Consider the following 24,934-nt stretch of genomic DNA (forward strand, 5'->3'; position numbering starts at 1 on the left):
GTGAGATCTGCGAAAAAATTCGTAATGTTTCCGGTATTTCTTTTTCCGAATTTAGATAAAGGGGTCACGAGAAGTCATCAATCCGATTTAAATTCCCGCGAAAAATTTTGCTTCTCCTTTGCCATGATTGAGCGTAGATAGGTGATCTGAAAAACCCAATTTAAACTTTAACATAGGCGCATAAAATAGAAAGACCGTACCTCGTATCTCAGAACGCTCATCGTTTAGTTCTGCCCTACTCCTCCGAACTCCAGAAGTCTAAGCTGAATAGTGATTTCGTGACCAATTGAAATCTGTATTACGCAGTGCAGGTCTTAGGTAAAAGATACATTTGACCTGCAAATAGTTAATATTAATAAAAATGGGCAACCTATTGCGCATGGAAAAGCGGTCCAATGTAATAAGAACTGTTTGTTTATGAAGCAATAAACCGCTAAGTAAGGGTTTTGTCCTAACCAATCGAAGTGAAATATATAAATCACAAAATTATAAAGATCCTATTAAATCATAACAGCAATAAAATTTATTTCTAGAGATTGTGTGAACTTCATTTACCCAGGATCGATAGGAAATTTTATAGGTATAAGTAAATAGTCAAAAGAAATTTAAATGTATTTTAAATGAACCATATATATATATGTATGCAGTTATACGGAAAATAAACTTGAATCGGATGATAACATATTGTTTTTAACAAATAAAAATAGTAATTCAATTTTGAGTATGCATCATTTATATTATCAATAAAAGAAAAAGTACCCTTATTAATTATACCAAGTGCCTTTGTGGGTATTTTCAAAGCTGAACTCTCTATTCATATTCATACAAGATTTAATTTTCTGCAGATTGTCGCATAAGTCTAACTATATTTTAGTCATGTATATGAAAAAATAGTAGGTTACCAAAAAGAATCGGTCATTAGGCTTCCTTTCGACAATTATTTGAATGAAATCCTTTTTATGTGTACTGCTAGTATTTCGGATGTAATCAGGCTTGACTAAAAATGTATATAAAATATCAAAAATACAGATTAAATATTCCCTAGGGAGCTGTGGAAATTATGAAATACTCTCTGTAATTATTTTTATTGGAATAAATTATCACATGATTGGAAAATGCAACATTTGAATTTAAACATCAATCGAAACGCCAATTATTGGATTATAATGCGAATCTCAAAAAGTTTGGGGCATTTAAAATAATAAAAAAATACATTGCCGAATGAAATAATTTGCCTCGTGGTTTTACATTTAATTAAAAAATTATGAAAATCTTGTTGTCCTCCACCATCTCTGCCTAGTTTCTGGAATTTTGTCATAAAATTAATTTTTATGCGAACGAAATTTAGAGCTAAAAACCTACGGAAATATATAGCTTTTATAATTAATCGTATATGGGTGTATAATCATTTTATCATAATATTATTCATTTAAAATGAGAATCCCAGTACTTATTTCCTTGCTTTAGAGTAATCTGCTTACGTTTAACGTTCAACCTTTACTACCTCGACGACGGCGAGTATTACGACGTTTAGACGTGTTTAGCGATGCCTTATTAACAAATATAGTGTGCTGATTTCGGCTGGTGATTAATCAAGTTTAACTCCGGTTAAATTTAAATTAAAAATGAGATTTTGGGGAAATATTTTTTCTTTAGTGTTTAATGGAATGTTGTGATAGTTTGTCTGTATTTTAAGCACATATTGGATGTAGTATTTTGACACCCTATTTTTAATACTGAAGCGTATCACATATTTGGACTATTTAGGTCAACTTGGCCAATGTGAGTCTTGCTTGTATAGTTCGCCCAAAGGTGTAATTATATGTACACTCGCACTATGCATCCGAGGAAACAACTTGGTGCTCTAAGATGTCATTTCACCGTCGCATGATCCTTTTGTGCAATTGAGTGCACTATATTGAACAAGAGTCGGGTGAATATATTCTAAAATCTTTTTTTAATAAAACAGAATTCACTGTAGATATTCTTGAGACTGAAATACCACCGTGTCTTAATTTAACTAATGTTCACTTGTTGCTACGCCAGCCAATACCAAAAATATAGGTTATTTTGCAAACATGTATTATATTTCATAATTTCTCCTTTAAGGATTAATAAACCATCAATGAGCTAGTATTTTAATTAAATATCTATTTCTGCCAAAACCCTGTTCCCGATGAAATTATTGCATAGCATTTTATTGCAAGGGATGTACGAGGTTGAAAAAGATTGCCTCTATATATTTAAATTTGGAAATTTAAACTATTTTTTTAATGGTATCCAAACCAAGCCTATCTTTCATATTTTTATTAGCCCTCATCAGAAAGTATTGATCAGAATCCAGGTGCATTTTCAAGGTGCCCCAATTTGTTAAAGCAATGTAATGTTAATTGAAAAGTTACCTGGGAAGATGATTATTGAATGTAGATGTGAATTCTCCATGTAGGCTTCCGCGGAGATTATTGATGTAGGAAGTGGTTCTTTCGGGTTTTCTTCCGCGTGTATCCATTTTTCGGACGAGATATTTCGCCAACGTTCCAGTTGGCTTCCTCAGGTCCACTGAACCTGTGGACCTGAGTGTTCAGTGGACCTGAGGAAGCCAACTGGAACGTTGGCGAAATATCTCGTCCGAAAAATGGATACACGCGGAAGAAAACCCGAAAGAACCACTTCCTACGTAGATGTGAATATTGATTGACACTTTGTTATAATCTTAAACCAAGAAAAATTCAATACTAAACCGAAAGAGTTCTTGAATGATCACATTGGATGGTAATTGATTTTGTTTAAAATGTTGAATTTCTTTGGGTAAATATATTAATTTTTCATCAAATTTGAAGTAAAAAAAAATTATTTATTTCAATGTGTTTTATCAAATTAGAATAGCTTTTTATTCATTTTATGGAAAATTCATTTGCAGAACCTTTTGACATTTAGATATGAATGAATGTGATGGGAGGGCGTTTTTGATGGATGAGTGGTGTGGTGTGGTAGGGGGGTGGGAGAACTTGGGAGAAAGGGAGGATAGTGTCCAACCAAGGAAGGGAAGTAGAGGGGAGTGGCAGAGGGTATAGGTGAAGTGTGCAGCGGCAGCCCTCAACAGTTGCCTTTCCGCAGGGGGTTGATAGTGGAGCTGGGAATGGGAGAAATGAATAGGATGTATTGTACCTTATGATTTCGACTGTTCGAAGAAACCGTTCGTTTTTAAAATAAAAATCAGTGGAACTTACAAAGTTACTATTATCCAAATGTTCAATTCTTAAATATATTTCTTTTGTTCACATTTTTCTATAATGTCCTGACCTTTTGTTTTTAAAAGATTTTTCATCCATTCGAGTAATATGCCCTCACCCCCACACTCCGCTAATACTTTCTGAGACAAATAAAAATTATAAATATATGGGACGGACTGTTATTTTGTAGTTTTACTCAGAGTTGGAGGCACAGGCAGAAACAATTTTAACTCACTGGAGTACAATAAACGGCTGTATTTGTCGCTAAAAATCCAGTTTCTGCTGAATCAAACATTTCACTATACGATAATAATAACTGCTAAATAATGGAAAGGTAAAATGGAACAAAGACCGCAAAATTATATATTAGGCCCCGTTTACGGTAAGAATGACTCGCTTGCACTATACTCTGTTATCAGTAAAAACGTATTCAGCGTATATTAAGTGCAGTTACGTTCTTTTAACATGCGTTTTTGTAAGCGAAAAAATATTTTACACAAGTATCTAGGGCATGATTTTGAAATTATGAAGTAAAAAATGTACATCAAAGTATGGTTTTGACCATATTTTATTTCCTAAATTAAAGATTTCTGTGGCCCACGTAAAATAATTCTCTTGCACTCAGCTATTGAGATACATACACTATGTTAATGAAGCACTTCGAGAAATGAAATCAGTAACCTATAGCAAAAAAGGCCAAAAAAAGAACATTTTTATTTATACTCGACTTCTCCGTGACTATCAATCTTCAGAGAAGATTTTGCGAGAGTGTTTCCCTTGAATCATGCAATATTCGGCTGTTTTAGGAAATTTTCTGGTCCGCATGAAGCGTTTGGCTGGAATTTATTGACCTGAGAGTTACTGCATCCACTTGGCCGGAGATTCCTGGAACATGAGCAACACACCAAGACTCCAGCAGAATATTTTGAAGCAGAAGTTAAAGTTAGAATTTTTCCCTTGTAACCTTTAAGAATTAAAGCCTTTACAAAACCTAAAATATTTAGCAAGTGGTTTCTAAGGTATCCCAATAAAGTTATTTTATGACCATTTTGAATCTCATGTCACGTTCACGCCTGCTCAATGTTTATATGGGCATAACATCGATATGGAAGTTGAATTGTAATTAGATCGTAACCCATAGCGATTTAAAGTACCTGAACGGGTGCGTTGTAAAGAATTTGGAAGAAATTCCCAAAAATAACTCAGGAAAAAGTAGAAATTTATCAAACGGAGTAATTAATTACATTTTTATCATAAAAATATTTTACGCCGGACAGTGTACTTCGTTGGCTTCAACCCACTTCTTCTGTGGTTCAATACCGACGTTAATTAAAAAAACTTAATTTGATTAATTAAACCTTATAGCCAATACTTCCATCTAAAAGTAAAATAATTAAGATTTTAAGCATCAGATTAGGCCGATGCATTTATTTTTTTCAATTGATTTTTAAATTCTGTAATTCTCAATTGCTAAATTGTTCAAAGAGCAAAGGAATAAGTAAGAAAATAAACTTTAAAACAATTTCCATAAATTTCAGTTGATTCCATTTACTTTTCATGGGGATCAATGTTTTATAAAATAAAACAACAAGAACGATATCTACTGGTTTATACTTTATGGTGGTGTAGATCTCTTTCATAAACAATAGTAGTATTAGTTTTAGTAGTAATAGTGTATTAGTTTTTTCCCAAGTTAATAATTTCATGTTTGCAGAAATATTGAATCTTGAAAATCCAGCGACTTAGATGTGTTTTTCTGACCCACAAACTAACCTTGTTGCAGCGCTAAGACTCAAAATGATCTCTCAGAATTACTATTAAATTGAACAACTGGTTACTTGACCGGTTCCAATGATCGTAAATCTAAATAAAAACCAGTAAATTTTACGTGCCAAAAAATTCAGATATACGGGATTTATATTAGCAAAATTTCAATAGCTTTCCATTTGCTCCTTTGTTAGCTTTAATAGTATGGCATTGATATGAAGGTAATACAAAATGAATGCAACCTATAAACCAGGGGCGAAAAATGATAAATATGCTCATTTTTCAGTTGAGACAGTTTGACATAAAATTTGTGACTAAATTTATTTTGTAGCAAATCCTAATTTAGAATGTTGTTGGATTTCGGTATTTGTGGGTTTTATCTGATGGATAGATATCATGATAATGCAAAATATTGCAATCACCTAAAAGCTACAACAATCCTTTATTTGAATTGCAGGATATTAAATCCCTCTACACAAGAGGGATTTAATATTCTAGGCCCCTAAATTTGGATTGGTTTTCCGTTTTTGCAGTGGATATCAGTTAGATGTATTGCATTTTTGCCACTTTAGTAATGAAAAAGCAAAATAAACGTAACGACTTCATAGTGTAAAAATATTTGCCTTAACTGGAATCTATCAAGGTGAATGATTTTTACTCTCTGAAATTGTTGCATTGTATTGCAAACTTTGCGGATGACTTTGTTAAAAGTTACTATAGCGGCATCTCCCTCAGTTTCTTTGGATTTAAAATGCAAAAATTTAATCACTAATTTTACGCGAGCCCCTGGCTCTCTAAAGCTGAATTGATTATTAAACTCCCGTTCAAGTTTCTTCGTTGGGTTTAAGACACTGCGTGTTGGAGCGTTCACTTTTGACATGCGAGCTCTTCATGAAGTAGTATATTTATATTTCATTTGAAAATATGAGAAATAATTTGGCTGTTTTTACCATTACCATGTGATCATATTAAACCGCCAATATATGAGATATGTATTCAACGGATTGAAGACACTTAGAAATTCGAATAGAAATTAGTTCACGAGATATATTTTTGAAATAAATTTGCTTTGGTTTAACCTCTGTATGGTAAAATGCTAGGAGAGAAAGGAGGGAAGCTTTTAGTGCTCACTGGTACGTGACTCATTCTCCACTTAGAGCAGAGGGAAAAGGCAAAAAGAGGGAGTCACGGAGTCGTGGAGATCAAAGTCTCTTCGTACCCACTTCGTACCCACTCGCTGCCCTTTTTTTATACTTTGCTTCCCGTTTCCCCCGGGTAAATTTTGCCCTGAGTTTTCCCCTAACTCATTATTCCTCCTTATTCCTTCGCCGCTATTTAACTTCCTGCTCTTCGAACAGGAAGCCACATCGTTATGTTTTTACGTTAAAATTTACAATTGTGTGTTGAAACGTAGTCGGGTTTCTACGATTAAAATGAAAAATTAGCAGGCAATAGATGCAATAATGAAAACTTAGCCAATTCAAAAGGATTTCAATAACAGATTTAAATGACTTGTTTTGTCAAAAAATTAACAACACCAGGTATTCCATATATGTATTATATATATGGAATATACTTATATTCCATATATGTATTATTCCATGGATGTATATGTATAAAATAATGCCTCTCCTGCCATACCCACTGGCCACAACAACCCGTTCTATGCCACCCACTACTCCTACGCCACTTCCCCTCTATTATTTAGTTTTTTTTTCACATAGTTAAAAACCCTTCATTTTTTTAACGTATGTCTAGAGGCATGATGTAGCCAAAGAGTGCCTACAATGTAAGTCTTACAGAAACGGCAAAGGTAATTATACATCAATGCCATCAATGCATACATGAATACATATAGTTTACGGTGTGGCTCTTAAAACAATGTAAGAAAACCTTTACTTACATAACCTACGCGTCATGGGTAAAATTATGATATTTATCCTCAACGGGGATACTTTTAGCATGAGTATTCAATGACCTTCCCAATTGTTTTATCATACTCGAAGATCCTAGGAAGCATCTGTCCTCACTTATTGAGCCACCTCCCACCAAAATTACTGACGCTCAAATATTTAAAGGCCCACTGGATTTTAAAATCATGTATTTTTAAAAGGCTAAGAATGATGTACCGTCGAGAGACTAGAGTAAAGTATGACAACATTTTTAGAAGTTTGTCAATGGCTGAAGGACAATCTATTATTTTTTACAATTTTAATAAAAATTCTTTTTTGATATGCAAAGATTATTAACTCATCTATGTTGTCCAGAGTAAGTTCTATAAAACCAAATATTGTGGTAATTTTTTCGTGATTTTTACGCTTTAGGAAATTTACTTTCATCTTTGAACGACCCCGGGGAAAGTTCTACCTTTAGTTGGCTCCATATATTATTTTATAGATAGAAGAATGAAACATGTGAATTAAAATTATGCATTAGCGGTACATTTCGTTTTAGCAAATGTAATAGATGGAATCTGCCAAAGTGGTCTCCAACCAAATAATTGAATTTAGTTTCAATCGAGGTCATAATGCGTATATTAGCTGTAGCTTACCTGTAGCTTATACATAATTTAAATCGTAGAATATTATGTGTTCTATTTCTTCCATCAAGGTCAGTCACAAGCGTGATGATGGCATATAAAAATTAGAAACTCAAAATAAAGAGATTCAAAGTTTTGGTTTTTGATATTTCGGTGTCACAATCACTTTCCTCAATGGAAGGGAAAACTAAGGATAGCAGAGCTGGCCAGAGCGGATTCAGGAGGGGGAGGATATTTTTGAAGCCGATCGGCGGGGGTTATTGTTGGTTTCAAGAGGAAGGATGTACTTCTTAGTGGGAAAGGTTTAGGCTTGGGTCAGAGAAGGCTCCAGAGCCAGATATCAGGAGCCACATGTAGCCAGAAGCCAGATGCAGCCAGAAGCCAAACGTATGCCGACTCAATGGTTTCGAATTTCAAGGGTGTGCCTGAAGGGGTAAGGGAGGCAATAATTGACGCATTTGAACAAACGTTAAAAGAAACATTATGTAAGGAGGCATGCTTGATAACTGGTAGATAGGCTAAAGCGGAAGAAGATTTGTATGAGGCCCGGTGATTTTTGATATTGATATTGAGGGCTTTGTTGTACTGCCCACCGTAGAAGAAGGGATAGAGTTTATAGTTAAATTGATGATTTAGTATATTGCGTGGGATTTGATGGATTTGATTGGAGAGAGTCGGTATGCTGAGAGGAGAGTGGTGATGATTGGGAGCATGTTGTACCTTTTGGTCTCTTGCAGGTTACTGGTAAAGATTTGTGGATGGTCGAGGATTTGAATGAGGGCATGGTGGCTTTCAATTCACCCGATACATTTTTGGGTAGTTTAAAAGTAACTGAGGGAGATTTACGTAATATTTTTGTCGTTGATTTTAGTTTGTTCTAATGAGGACTAGGTCATTGAGAATATGTCTTAGGGACCGAATTCTTGGGAAGTACGTTGGGCAAATGGACAGGGTGTGCGAATTGGTGTTTTTGACAGATTTGGGTGGGTCCAAGTGTCGAATGATTTTTTTATTAAAAAAGGGACTCAGGGTAAATAAGGAGGAGGAGAGGGTTATGTAAATTAGTAAGAAAGTTGTCAAATGGGTTTGGATTTCACAGATTTGTTGAATATGGTTGGAGGGTAGGTATGGAAGAGTGCGTGTAATGTGAGATGGGTGAGAGCTTGATTATATTAAGTATTGTCACTTGCTGGTTCATTTATTATGGATAAGGGGGGGAATTTTTTATCAAGGAGATGTGCTGTAATCGAGAATGGTGATTTTTGAGGTAGAGTAGGAGAAGGTGAAGGAGAGAGAAATGTATTCATTGAGAGAGCAATGAATGTTTTAGGGAATTTATGCTATTTGGCCATAGAAGGAATATATTATCTATATATCTGGCTTATAGAAGAAATTTCTGGGGGTAACCATGAAGGAAGTTTTTCTCAAGGAAGTCAAGGAGGTTATACATGAGGGTCTGAATCTCCTTTCCATCACACAGACTTTGACCTGCAGGTAATTATTGGCACTCTATAGAACACCTCTTAATGTAGAATTTTAACTGAAATGATCCTTATTTTTAAGGAAAAATCTGTGAAACCTACCATTTCATTCAAGATGAACTCTCAAAACGTTCAGTCAGACCGAGTCGAACAATTACTTGATTTTATACTGTGGAATGTTTTTCCAGTATTACGCCTATTTCAATTCATTACCCTCTGGCGTGTTAGTCAGACTAAAAGACTACGAACCGACACATATTGCGCATAGAGTGTATTTCTGGTTGTGTTGGTGGCGCCTTCGTTATTGCCCCTCCCCACAAAACATTTGGAGCCACACCCCTTTTCTTTCCAACGGAGACTGCCCTACTTTTGCTGTCAGATGTACGCTCTCACCCCAATTTCCTAGTGAATGTCGCAACGCCCTGGAATATCTCCAGTCAATGCGGTAATCCAAAAGAACGTAATGATAATAATAAGTATAGACGCTATGGTGGGTGTTCCCGTTACCCTATTATAGAAATGCGGATCCTAGTGATTGAATTTCTATCTCTTATCTGTTTAATCTCCCAAAACAAAGGTTTGATATTCTCTTCTTGTTGACAATTCATTTTCCATTTGGGGAATCAAAGAAGTAAATTAAAGAGTCTTAGAAAATACAGTGATTATAAGAAACACCTCTTTGATTGAATGGTAAAATAGGGAAAACAATGTCATTTTCAAATATTAATGTTCAGTTAATTGTAAAGGCTAATTTGCCATTAGTTTTAAATAATAGCATTTCAAAATATGTCTTTCTTAGAAGTAGTTCTTATCCTTAGCTTCACTATCTCTGTTTCTGCCCTATTGGATTAATATTGGGCTTTAATATCAATTTATAATTACAATACATTTTTTTAATTTCAATAATATTTTTATTTCGCAATCCAGCTCAGACTATTGTATTCATTTTTACTGTGAACATTTTATGCAATAATCACTCAGTAGATATAATTTCCGTGCATAATCAAGCCAAAGGAATCAAATCAAAAAATTTGGTTACCACAATTCTGAACAAGCTACGATATTATTATTATTAAAAATCCACATGTGCCACATCCATATGTTCAGTAAAGTAACTCAAATAATATATTACGCACGTTTAATTTCGTGAGATACTTTATATTAAAGAAAATGTGATTTCCAAATTGAAACCAATCTCAGTATAGCTACACTACAATACCTAGTGTCCAAAGATAGAATATTTTGAGCTAAAATGCTCGCATAAATGCGGATACTGTGTCCATGTGAAATAGCAACAGGGAGCACTGCATGGCCCATAGCTCTAAAACTTTTAAAAAAGTTCATAGAAATATTGGTTCTCTAAATTTTGTTTCCACTAATGCTTATTTCAATCAAATCCTGTCCATTTATATATATTTAATGCAGTAGTTTAGACAATTTAGCGGGCTGTCTTTCACGAAAATGTGTTTTTAAGCTTATTAGAATTTTCCTGAGTAATTTATTTCCATGAACGCCAGGAGTTTTTGTTTACCAGGAACTTTATTAACAACCTACATCTTATCAAAACATCTATGTCCATATACCTCATCAAACTGTCCAAGAAATTGCATTATGAACAATATTTCAGTGGAACACAAGACTTCTTAATGTATTTCCGTAGCCTCCTTTAGTTTATCATTTAAACTGAGAATCATAATGTAGAAAAGCTAACATTAATTTAATTTTAATCTGTTCCAACGAATACATAGAAAAAACTACCAAAACATTTACTGTAGGTCTGTTAAAATCACCAGAAGTAAACCAGAGATGAGTATTCAAGATGATAAATATTAATGTCATTTACTGAAAGAATTTGCGTCAAAATATTGACCTTATTCTAATTCTAAATTTATTTTAATATTGATTCTAAATTTTTGTATCATAAGTGACACAGTGCTTATGACAACATGGAATCTAGTGAACATGTAATTAAAGTAAACAAATTGTTGAATTGAACATTAAAGCCAGTTCTTATTTTTGAAGAAATTGGATCTAGTTATTTTTTATTAACAAAATGAAAATACGAAAGTTAGGGAGAAAGTAATAGTTTTTGGCATGCAATTTATGTTTAGGAGAGTCGCTGTTTAAGAATTTGAACAAAGTAAATGTACACATGTAAATGAATTTACTGATTACCAGAATTCAAAACAAATTCCTATTCCAACCAAGTTGGTTTCGAAGAATTCCCTTGAATTCTTCGCTACTCTTCCATTATTCAGATTTGGGAAATTTTATTAAAGAAACTTTCTTTTGTAATAAGTCACGACTTGTAAATGCGGGTACACTTTCCAAGGATGCTAGAGGTATTTGTCTCATTTTCCATTACAAATACACATATATTATTCAGAAAATTAAGAATTCAATAAAAAACATACAAAGATCCTGAAAAATAGTAGATAAATTACATGTAAATACCCTAAAGTTTCGCAATTCTACTAATGGTAATTCTCAAGATAAAGCTCTGAATAAATAAAAAGAGTAATCCAATAGAGAATTGGTGAATGACGACTTAGTTTCTGTTAATATGCCTGTTTTCGTGAAATTAAGAAACAGAAACTCCATTCCTATACAAAACAATTCAGTAAGAAGAATTACGTCGCATTCATTTTTAATACATATACAATTGTTTTTTAGAAAAAAAATCCTTAATTTTATTATTTGCGTTGACACGACGTTCTATTTTAACTTAATACAAGTAAGCGATTACCAGTCAATACTATATATAAACGACTTCGGTCTATTGGTTATTTGAGAATGGTTTACGATCACCCTGGTCAATGTGGTTGGAATTAGGAATATACGACCTTAATGGCTCGCGCTAATTTTGATTATCTGTATGCTATAGAACGTTGGATGTAGTTGCCAGACCTCTATAGGTACTCTCTTCCTTTGTGGACATTTTGCGTGAGGAACACGTAACTAAAAGAGCTGGTAATTGCAGTGGGCTTGGTACACGATCGATAAATTAAAAAAATATTCACGTTGTGAAAGCCGTACTCCAACCTATATTGGTGCGAGCAAAGGATTGATAACCGCTGTTGGTACATTGATTCAGCGGTGTCCATAAAGTGGAAATAATTCGTACTCCTGATGATCTAGATTACCACGTTTTGACCATCAACGAGGCTGGTCGTCTAGCGAATGACTAGATGATGACGTTAAAGGATGGCTCCGAAAGTGATGGAAATGTGTTTTAACTAATTCCGACGCTGAGATGTTCCTTACTTGAAATTTAAGCATCATATTTACTTGAAATTTGTCGATATTCGTCGAAAGGTCTCGTCTAGATAAATAGGTAACGTTAACTGCTAAAAAATACTATCTGTATGCCCAAAATAGTAGTTTTTAATTAAAATTTTTATATATGAAAAAGGTAAATTCTTCGAGTTACCAGGGGAGTTTGAATAAAAAGTTTAAAAATTTTATGTTCTTATTTTTTTGTTGCTGCCCAAGTTATACTATATATATATATATATATATATATATATATATATATATATGTATATATATATGTATATATATATATATATATGTATATATATGTATATATATATATAAATAAATAAATATATATATATATATGCATATATATATATATATATATATATATATATATATATATATATATATATATGTATATATATATATATGTATATATATATATATGTATATATATATATGTATGTATATATATATATGTATATATATATAAATAAATAAATATATATATATATATATATATATATATATATATATATATATATATATATATATATATATATATATATGTTTATATGTACATATAACTTACTCAAAAATATCCAACTGGGAATAAGAAAACAGCCATTATATTGTCCTTTAAAAATTTTAACTTTTAGGTTATCAATTGAATCGCTATTGAAACATGTGGTAAATTGTTTCTCATAAATATATATAATGTAGAACTAAGTTTTCTCTGACCTGTTCAGTTTTTCGGTTCTCCACCACCAAAGCTCTCTAATCGTGTTGTTTCAGAGATCTTGCTATTACCCTCGTGCCTCCAGGCCTCCTTTGTATTTTTTCTATTCCAGTTCATTTGTAGTCCTCCGCGCTTTCCATCTTTGGAACGGCTCCCTTTTCGGCCATATTCTATCCTTTATAAAGTCTTGATTTCCATACTACACCAATCGCTTTTTTTTAACCATTATACTTACGCATACGTTCATTATCCTCATCAATCCACATTTTTAACTTCTTTCGTGTTCTTTTCTTGACATCTTGAAATGTTGTTTCTTCATCGGAAGTGCATTTTTAGCTATAGCAATATTTGCGTGTCTCTCTTTTTTATTTTTCAAGTGTCTGACTCATAAGATCGTCTTCGTTTCATTTATTATTGATTGGCTTCAAGGAAAGATATCATTTATCAAATTAAACTTTGAGCGTTTCTTTTTTATGGAAAATATTGCTTTTAATTTTCAAATTTGAAGAGTTGTTGGACCTCAAATAAATAGCAACTTTTTTCCAAATTTATCTCTGGTTTTACACTGTCCCTCACTACCATACATTTTCACATTTTCACAGAAAAGGGGAATTTTTTTCCCCTTTTCTGGAATTTGTCTTATAATATCCGTACTGACTTAGATGTTGTCAGGGGAATAAACGTCGTCATCGTATCATATATATTAAATAGTATTTCATTATAAACCTGTATCCCTATTGAACAATATTTTCCCTTCCACATTTTGATGGTATCATCTGAAAAAGTTTAAGCAAAAGCTAAGCAAGATAGCATCATTTTTTGAGTCCCTTGGTTGCCTGAAAATTTTTCAAAAGTTTCTCACCAACCTTAACTCGGCTACTAATTTCTTGATAACAAGTTCTTTCTGTTTAGATGTAGGCTTCATGCACCCCGGCAGTTCCCAAACATACAACAACTTTATGTAATAGTAAGTATTTTATGCCTTTGCCAAATTCACTAAACTAAGCTGCATAGGTCTTCCTCGTTCTAATATTTTTTTTTATTTAGTGATTTATAATCAAAATGCAATCTGCATCGTTTTTTGCCTTCAAGCCATTATTTTTCCTTGATTTTTTTCACTTCCTCTCTCTTTTATGATTCAGACCAGGGGCTGAAACCCTCAAGTATGCATTAAATGCAAAACTCAATATTAATAAATCTTACGTTCATCCCTCTTTTATAAACTGATGGTGATTTTAATCAACTGATGAAAGTTTTCACTTTGCAACATTACGAATTAAATGATTCTAAATTTTGTTAGAGATATTTTACATCTTTTTTTATACATGTTAGGGAATACTCAATTTTAAAGATGCAAAATATTGAGATTTTTATTTGGTAAAAGCTTAGAAATCTATTATCGATTTTATATATTTGAATTGTTCCTTTGGGAGTTTCTTTCGGTTCGATGTGCATGTAAATGTTATTTCGAGCATCAGAATAAAGTGATTTAAACAATGTTACTTATCTTACACCACCCTATTTAACATCTGTGGTCTTCAAAAGTATGATTCTAAACTTATCTTGCGATAAATTTTATCTTTCTCATCTCAACAATAATCTATTCACTTTTGAAGTTGAAGTTTTCCTTTACTAAAGCATTGTATTTAGATTGATAAATATAAAAATTTATGATATTATTTCATTTAGGATGTCGATGGTGTAATTTCAAAAAAAGCTTAGTGAAAAATCAATAGGTATTTACAGGTATATTTAAATTTCAACTGTTTCCTCTTATGTAGAGATGTGCGTTTTCAAAAGTGTATAATATTAGAAATGAATATTTTAAATTTTTCCACTGGTAAAAAAACAAAATCTTTTCTCATATTTCGAACATTTCCCGGCAAATAAATTTAAATTCTATTCAGGATCAAGTACATAGAGTAAGGCTGATATTAGTACATTCATATAATTCATTACTTGATAACTTACCGTTGATGTGCATGTAAATCTGGATGACCTTAGGAGGATGGGTTGATATTTGGCACTCGTAGAGGCCTTCGTCCATTTTGTTGGCATACTTGATCTGGAGCCTCCAGTTATTCGGATACTGGAATTCCATTGTGTACCTGGAATCTCCACTATAAGTGTGGAGGCCAACGGTCAGCAGCTGAAGGTCACCGTTTTTTCGCCGAACCCATGACACCTGCGGATGAAATGAAGGGTAGTCCAGAATTAAATATACACTGCTGGGGATAGAATTACTGAAAGAATAAATTTGCCAATTAAATTATTTTTGCGTTATTAATGCTCTTTCTGCATGACCTAGTTTACTAGTTGGCACAATGATTACAACCGTGTGGTTATATTTATTTGTTTTGTTGTAAGATATTTTTAAAATCTAGGATTAAACGATGAATTGTTTTATTAGCTTTTGGCATGTGCAATTTTTGATTCATTTTTGATGTAAATTAAATATTTTTGTGAAGGCAAGAGCATTTGGTTTCGCTTTGAATACTATGGTAAATCTTATTTCGGTCAAACGTTTTAAAAAGCCATGCGCATAGTCGCAGTCATTACTTTGTGGAAAATTGCTGTATTGGAAATAATATTGACAAAAACTCTCGCTCTACTCTAATTGGTCCCATTTCCATCCGTTTATTCTCACCCAAACCTGTGAAGGTCATAGGAAGACGTGGGAAATGAGTACAAATTTTCACTTGCCAGTTGCTAAAGAATTCGAAACCTTGGTCTTAATGATAAAATCATAGTGGACACTTGATTAATATTTAGTTAATATAAATTATTTTGTCTATTCCTTTTCCAATATTTTAATATGTGTAACTGATTATGGAGAAATAGTTATTGGCTTTTCCCTGAGGAAAATTAGCAGACTTCATCTTTCTTCCGGTTTTCGTTATTGTTTTCTCATTATTCGACCCCTACGCATTTTTCTGCACCATATAACGCCAACAAACGCTATGTTCTGGGCTTAAGGCATCTTGACCGCTGTGATTATATGTCATGGAATTAGGAGGGATGCACAATGGGTGCTATCATTCATGATATTAATTTAATTTTTTTAAATAATTCGAATGTTAGAATGCTGAAATATTTCAGTGTACTGTTAAAACAGACTGAAATTTTTATAATGGATTGCCTAATTTATTTGGTTGAGATTACAGCGGGGTTTTCATTCGTGACAAAATTAAATATCGACCTCGGCAATTTTATTTTAAGTCTCTCAGCCTAAATAGTTTTCTTTTCGTTACCATTGGTAAGAAATATTTTTGAGCGTATGCAACATATTGGAGTCTCTCCAGTGAAGTCAATGCATTTTACTTGTTGAACAGAGGCTGCAATTTTTTCTGCAAAGCGCCGTCGGTAAGGGTAAAACTGCATTCCATTCTTTTATTACTCCCTACAATACCTCCCGTAGACCCCCAGCTGGAATGAAGCCTCCTTTAAAAAGCCTTGGAAAACTCACCTGAGAGCTTCAAAAAACCATTCAAAAAATGCAAATTACTTTTTCCATTCCAAAGTGCAGATTTCAGCTCCGTCGAGTGGAAAACTCTGCCCGGTGAAACTCGATTTTCGTGTTTCGGAAAGAATTTCCTTTACTGGCACGTCGAAAACACCGAACTACAGTTGAAGATAGATTCGAAACACAAGGGAGATTGAGGCATAACTTTCGTGCCTCGTTCAAACCAGGAGGCTCCATTGACTGCTGCCGATGATATCGAATCATTCATGTAGAATCAGTTAATAAGGAGAGATCGGTTGCGAAGGAATGACAAGTTACATTATTTTCACCATGCTTGCTACGCACCCGAGCTGCTCTTATGATTCACCGTCAAGATTGATGCCACAGATTAAAAAATCGTGGTGATTGTTTGGGCGCCCTCTTCTTGATGTTATTTACAAGTCGGCATCTTTAAACCAGAACTATGACTCCTCTTTTACTTAGAAATTTAGAGTTTTGAAAGTTGACTTCATTAATACTTTATCATGCCAATTTTCATGCATGCATTTTTTACTATAAATTTTGTATGTCATTTAATTTTTTTAACTAACCCATTAAACATAAATAATTTCAAGTATCTCTGCATAAAAAATAGCAAGGTCAAATAAAATCTGTTTCATTTAGTCTCCGGTGGTTTCACTGATAATAGAAAACATTTCAATGTCTCCTCACACAGTAAATTAATTTTTCATTTGGAGGATGGAGCCATGAAATGCTATTTGGCCTCTATTCGCAATATTTTACATAACTGTTTTTAACATATAACCGCTCACAGTCCATTTTTACCATTGTTTGTTTTACAATAGGTTTACATTTACTCTCTGAAGGTTTATTCTAACCTCTGAAGTTCTATGAAACACTGAGGTTAATTTTGATGTATGAATACCCAAAATTCACTTTATAGGGTTGGATATTAAACCACTTTTTCTCGGTAGCTCTTCAAATATCGTGTTAATCGGAGATCCTTCAACTCCTTGCCTCACCGTTTCATATTTATTTCATTAGTCATTTTCTAAATACGTGTATGCTCGAGGCATCTTCTTGATAGGTGATTCCAAGCTGGGTATTCAGTTTATCAAATGGTTCATCCTATTTCATAATATATTCTCTGGTCATCTTTCAAAGGAATAGGGTTTTATAAGAAAATACATATAATTTGTATAAAAAACTGATGATGGAAAGGGCATGTCAATTAACGTATGATTGGAAGTATCTCTCTCAACTAGAATTCTCTCAAACCCTAATGTGCAATTCAAAATGATTCATGAGTCAAAATATAAGAGTCAAGATGCTTGTAAAAATTAAATAAAAATTATATTTTATAATTTTTCAATGGAGACGTTTTTTAAAGGTTTTAATTATGTTTACGATATCATAAAAGTGTTGAAATATTACCTTAAGTACTAAAGCGAATAGATTTTTGACTCTGGTAATCTGAAGGTTTACGGAGGATATAAATAGATTTATATAATTCAGCTATCGGAATATGTTCTTCTTGATACCAGCCATAAAAAATTACTATCTATTTCTATAAATATTAAATTTTCTAATTTTAGCAGGCGAATTGGTTGTCCTCGTATCTACGGTTGTTTGCATGTCCGAAGGTTAAGGGTTATATCCTCATTTTCAAATTTAGCGGTCTATTTTAAGATTGAATTGTATCCAAATCACTTGAACTGACAAATTCCCTTCCTCCTCTTTGCCTTCACTATCACAAAGGAGACCGAAATATTAGTGGATTTGATAATTTTTGTTTTACGTACACATAGCTATTCCTTTGGAAGTAGACAATTCACTTGCTAAGAATACGGTAATCATTCGGAATCAGCATTAAGTTTATTCAAAAGAAAATCATTTTTATAGAAATTCATCTGGTCTACATCTACATAGCTCCTAGCAACCACCGGGAAGGTGCGAGGCAGCGGGTGTATTCACAACAGGCATGTATTGAACACGAACAGATGTTTTCACTTACTAATCATGAGATATAAATACAGAAAACAATTCTGACATGCAATTCAATTTACCATCACGTATCTGATTCAAGAGGAATACACCGTGGACCACTACCATTTGTAGTCAAATCTTACAGTGGCCAATTAATTATCAACCTTAGCCGCGGCTATTTAAATAAAAATTGAGGTGAGGACTTAAAAATTAGTCCCAAGTAAAGCGAGATCACGGTCTCGGTGTAATAACCTAATTTGCGTGCCTCAAATATATTTCAGTTAAGTCTTTTTACTTGTATTTGATTTTTAATCCTTAAGGTGATAAAATGATACAACACTCGCATCGAGTGCCTGTGCCTCAATCGACCTGTGTCCAGTTGTGTGACATAAAGATCAGCATAATTTTGAAAACGAATTTTTGCATGCTTTCCCATTATAAAATATAAAAGCTGTAATGTTTTAATATTTAATCAAGCTTAATGAAGTCAGTCATTTAGGGAAATGCGTGTAATGCTGAGCACATTTGGAAAGTCGGAGCGATGAGTATTGGGTGTGATAATTGTAATTGAAACCAAGGTTGTGCTTTTTTCGGGTTAGGGGAGATTTAAGTAAAATATTAGGATAGGATTCCATTTGAGCTTGAGCAGCTGGAGCAGTTTGCCTTAGTCTGAAGCGTTTTGGACCAAAATGGTCAAAGAAATGGGGACATTAGAAGAAGAATTACGTCAACCAAAGAATCTTTCGCAAGGAAGGAATTAATGACGGGGACAATGAGTAAAGATGTTATGAAAACGCTTGTCAAAATTTGATTTTGAGCATGGTTTCTTACAATGTGGACACATGGCCATTGAGACAAGAATATTACCGAAGATAGGAGGCTTTTCAAATTTAGGTGTGGAAAAGGATGTTAAAGAAGTGAAAAGGAAAGAAAAAAATTAGTAAGTCCTAGGCATGGTAGAATTAGAGGGAGGATTCCTGGGAAAACTCAAAAGAAGGTAGGAAATGTTAACACAGAGCATAGCGTTGGACGTTGAAGAATGTGATGGAGTGGAGAACGTTAAACAAACCAGGAAGAGGTAGGAATCGGATAGGCATATTAGACTGGATGAAGGAAGGAGATGAGTATGCGGAATTGAAGAAAGGTGGAATGCAATTTAGATGTGAGATAGTGTTTCGTTAGGAGAGGAAAATAATTACATCGTGGTCCGATCTGTGTTCAGCATAAATCTTGGTCTTATCTTAAGAGGAGACATTTTAATTAACATAACCTTGGCTGAATTTTTGCTATATTATTACTTTTAGCCTAAACTACCTCATAATATTGTTGACATTAAAATTAATAATTGTAAAAGCTATTTAATTTAGTCAAAGTGAAGACATGATGAACCTTGTGAACAGAGGAAGGAAGTATGCTCCACTGAAAAGGGGTGTATTTTACTGTAGAACTTCGTCCTGCGTTTTGTTGGGAGAGGCAAGTAAGTCCATTGTTTCGAGCATACGTTTGTTATATTCTACCGGTGAAGGCAGGGTTTGGATGGATAAGGTATTTACAATTTCTCCAACCTCCGACCAAAAACACAACCTGAAACTGCGTACTACTGTAAATCCCTCTTCAATTCCGCCCTCTAACACACCTGACTTAACGGCTAAATATCAACAATTACGAGGTCGGTTCAATAGGTACCCGTGTTTGACAACGAAGGGCGTTCCTGAGGGAAGTTTATGTTATCATCGTGTGCTGACTTCTATCAAACGACGGTGAAACAAAATTCAGACTGATTTAAAGGTTAGTTTGGATTTGGCAGCCATCTGAATAAGACGTGTTTCGTGATTTTCGCTAAGATGGAAGAAGAGCTGTTTCGTTCGGTAATTCGCTTTTTGTTTTTGGATGGGAAGAAATGCGAGGAGATAAGATTAAATTGTGAAATGGAAATGAATAGGCTTATTCCATAGCCGATCGAAAAAGATTTTTTCGATCTGTTTTGGTCACCTATTGCAGTTAGTTCACCGAGGTGTTTTCATTCACAAAATATCAATAAATGCGCGTTGTCACGCTGGTCAAGTTTGGTGGTCGTTATTTTATTTTTTGAGCATTGGTGTAAAATTTTGAATTAATTTAACCCTAGGTAATGTATACCATATGGGTTGCTATTAGAAAATCTCATCTCAAAACTAATCATCACAAACTGCTCGTATATGCTAAGTCTTCTTGTGTGCATAGAAAAGGATCAGCATTTTCACTGCGAGAAAGAAACTTTTGTTCTGTCTACGATTAAAGGACGGATGACTTTAAATTGAAAGTAAACGGGACTAAGGCAAGAAGCAATCCCACTCACCGTCTTATCTTGTAGCAGGCTTATTCTGCAGTTGAGTGAAGCCGTGCTGCCAACCTGGACCGTGATGTTGGTGCAATTGATTGCCTCGACGCCCTCAAAGTGCGGTCCCCACCGGTGGTCGTGGTGATGGTGCTGTTTGAGGCTTGAGTGTGCGTCGAATATGTAGCCGAGCATGGGAGAGTCCGTGCGGCCGCCCTGTGCGGTGGGGTATGCAGGGACGGTCGGCGGCGGCGGCCTCCCCGGGATGCGCCGCCCCTGCGGACGATCCCCACGGGACCCCGGTGATGGGGGTGGCGACTGGGTCCCCGAGGCCATTGCCGCCGCCGGGGGCGGTAGAACCCTGGGGGCCCCCGAGGGAGGCTCCTGGGCCGCCACCGTGTGGGGCTTTGTCGGGAAGAAAGGCGCTTGAGACGGCGTGTGGGATGTGAGTTCCTTCAGTGAAGTGTCTGCAGAGTAGAGGGAAAGAAAGAAATGTTGAGTTAATACGATGATGGCATCAAACGTTGCTCACGTTGAGACTTCATACAATGTGTCGACCAGTCCTAAAAAAAGCAACGTTAGGGAAAGAGATGATGTTGAAGCTAAAAATTTCAAAAAAGAATAAATGATTGAATGAGTTATTGAGATAAGTTTAGAAATATCCAAGGCTAAAATAGGAGTAAGAAAAATAAATAGACAAAGATAATAAGGAAAGAAATCAGTATTTCAAATGTTGGTATAATGGCGAAAGCTAGAGAAATCGAATCAGGATACACAGCATGGTAAAATAGGATTTTATTGCACGGGCTACCCGTAGTTTTAATTGTTTGCAACTATTTAACAAAAACAATCCCCGATCAATAGACTATCCATGAAAACAAAATGGCTTTAAGTATTGGTTAACTGAACGATTAATGGTCTAATAAAATATCTTGGCTCTAAATAAGGGTTGGACTCGGGTTTGTCCTGGAAGCTAGATGAGATAATCAGATCTGTTCTGCTCAGAATATCAGAGTACTGCTCTCATTCTCTCATCGGTGGAGCTTGCATTTTATGCAATCACATCATGCATCAATCATGCAAATGTCCTGTGAAGTCTACAAAAGTATTCTCCACTTGGGGGACTGAGGAGTCGAATAAAGCTACTTGCCAAGTTGTAGTCTCCATACCTGTGTAAATCATGTTCTATACCTTATTTATGTATTTTTCATTCAGTAAGAGAAGTATAATTATCTTCTCAAAATTATTAATATATTTTTCATTATTATATTTGTAATAAAATTTTTATTCTTAACTATTCTTTCATGGGGAAGCATTAATCTTGAATTTATAAATTTAGGTCCAGATTTAATTGAAATCTCTTGATATTATACTTTTCTCTTGAAAATGTTGGGCAAGCAATGTAAGAAGTGGTTACAGGCAGGTCTATAACCTATCGTATTACCTGCTATTACCTATTTCTCTTGTCTTCATTTTACGCTTCAAACATATCTGTACCATCCCCAACCCCATATGTTTCCTTAGTTCAACCTGCAGTATACTTGTCTTTCCTTTCACTGGCGTTCTAATCCATTTTTAATTTCCCACACTTATTCCTTCGTTAATATAAAATTTAAAGAGCAGAGGTTTTAATCAACAAGATTACTGTACTCCTTAAATTTGTCCGAAATTTAATCCACGCACCCGTTTTATAACTGAAGATTAATTTTATATGAAAGATTCTGCCTTATCTTGTGCCTTAGTTTCTATTTTGGATGGTAAATAATAATAAGCCTAGGAAAACGTTGTCGCCGAACCCTTGTTATCTTTGAAGATCGGTTGGTCTTTTGTGTAGACACTCTTTACCCATGAGCTAAAATAGATTTTCTCCCTCACCTACTGCTTACAAATTCAGTCTTTTAACACTTAATTTTCTTAATGGTCTAGTTTTCCTAAGGTGATCGTACTTTAATATTTGACGAATACGACTTTATTTGGTGTCCTAATTTATTTACGTTTACTTTCCTTTTTACTCCAATTCACTTGCCAGGGGCAATTCTCCTCGCTTATAAATAATACAGATTAGTATAACCTACATCTGTCCTTAGTTTTCTAATTTCAATCACTTACCATTTTTCATCTAGTAATCAGTTATATGCTAAACATAATACATAATTGTTCAAGTTGGCCTTCTTAAAAGCCTAACTGCGAGTTATCATGGGCTAATGCATTTAAAGTGGAAATCTCTCTGAAAATGAGAAATTTTTCAGCGCTTAGTTTTGTTATAATCCAGTTCATCTGTAGGAAACATTATCCTACGTGAAATCTATTTGGTTCACCAATTATATTCCAAGTTTTCCTACGGACATATCAGGATCTGCGATACATTTTCTGGAATTTCGTGGAAGTAAATCATCGAAATTTAGAAAAAGGAAACGAGGGTGTCATGCTTCTGCATTGCATAAATCAAGTTATATATCGATTCAAATAATTAATAACGACCGAATATAATGTTTATGCCTACATTTATGTAATGAGACTATAATGGTTAAAAATTTTACTATTTATATATTGATTGAGCAGGATGAAATAATTGGCAATTTTGAATGGCCAGTTTCTAAGGATGAGGTCACTCTATGATATATATGTTCAGTAATTACTTAACCAGAGTCCTCAAGCCTGGAAGTTGTCGGGGATCGAAGGGTGGCCATGTTTGCTGTTCAACACTTATCCCTCTTTTAAAATATTCAGTCAAAAAAACGAATTCCCCTTTCCATGAAAATTAATTTCGGTTAAGTAAAGTATTTTTAATAAACGAATTTAGCAAAAGAAATACATTATTTCAGAGGAATCCAATTGGCCATATTTTCGCACCATGTTGCATGTATACTTGAGCACTCGCTGTCGCTTTTGATTCATTCATAGAAGAAATTTTTGTGGATGGTCCTTGTTAGTGAAGCGAGAGGCAGAAGCCACAAGTACTGAAATGACGAAGCACCAGCTCTTTTTACCTACATCGTCCCTAAAGACCATAGTGGCGATGGGACTAAAAAAAAAGAAATTAGAACGATATGTTACTTTTCTTTCATTTCAAATACCAGGTCCGTGCTTTGAAGTGGTATCATAAAAAGGGGTACAAGCATTTCTCTCAATGACACCACAAGAGCTGGAGGAAATGGCTCATGAAGGGAAGCGAGACAAGGACTCTTATGGTCGTTGGAAAACCACAGTATCAACGCTGTGCGCGTCACGTCCGCGAAAGGACTCAGCGTTCAGTCTTGAAAAATTTTGTCCTTGACCCAATACATCAGTCCATCTGGTCTGCAAGCTACGAAGATTCGAATTTTCTATTAAAATGGAAAGGAGAGCATGTTTCAAACATAGAACTATGGCATTTAAAGTACCCTCTGTGAACGTTAATTGAAGCGAACAGGATCTAAATTGCTAAATTTGAAGATTCAATCAGTGGATGCAAAATTAAAGAAAAACAATCGTTTTATTTGAGTAATCTGTAGCTTCTTTGCAACTAATGCCATGAGTTGACATTCTTCGAATGTAAATAATTTTATAGTTGAAAGTAGAATTTATTGTGAAACTAACACAGTGTACAGATTTTTCGTTACACAAATGTGTTCGTGTTTCAAATAGTTATTTCACTACATGCGAAATCTCCAAGAATCAGTACTGAAGTGCTGGGAAAATGAACGAGTAAAAAATAAATATATTTTTTGTGAGACTTAAAGTTTGTATTCTACATTACTTTCCTATCATCATAAATGGCATGTCGTCAATTCTTGATTTCTACTACTTTTTGCTTATTATCTAAATGAGAGTGTTGGTTTAATTATTGCTTTTTCGTCCAATTAATTATAAAATATGTTCTCCAGCTAATCTTATCAAGAGTACTTGAAATCCACATTAGAAAGGTAGTAATTTATCACTCTTACGAAAATATAACTTTTATGAGGTCGAACCGTGGTTTTGTGTTAAATATAGTAAAAGTTTGCATTTGTCATTTTCTATTACTTTCCAAATTTGAAAAAATTAATGTAACAGCCATAAGTAGGCTGATTATGTTTTATTTATTTTGATTAACATATTTTTACGCTCATTTTTACCAAGGTTCCTATTCGATAAAACATTTAGACTTAAAAAATATTCATAATCTTAAC

The 24,934-nt window shown here is 34.1% G+C and overlaps 1 protein-coding gene across 1 annotated transcript in view; it reads right to left on the reverse strand.

Annotated features, from left to right (window-relative positions):
• Nucleotides 1–24,934, reverse strand: part of LOC139695164 (zwei Ig domain protein zig-8-like) — a 593,972-nt gene that overhangs the window by 150,680 nt on the left and 418,358 nt on the right. Inside the window, exons 4-5 of the mRNA XM_071593824.1 lie at nt 20,805–21,250; nt 14,989–15,202 (exon numbers count right to left, since the gene is read on the reverse strand). Coding sequence (XP_071449925.1) covers nt 14,989–15,202; nt 20,805–21,250 — 660 coding nt within the window. The remainder of the gene's footprint in view (nt 1–14,988; nt 15,203–20,804; nt 21,251–24,934) is intronic.

Source organism: Hetaerina americana, unplaced genomic scaffold (genome assembly GCF_022747635.1).
Source record: "Hetaerina americana unplaced genomic scaffold, ioHetAmer1.1.p SCAF_6, whole genome shotgun sequence".
Classification (NCBI taxonomy): domain Eukaryota; kingdom Metazoa; phylum Arthropoda; class Insecta; order Odonata; family Calopterygidae; genus Hetaerina; species Hetaerina americana.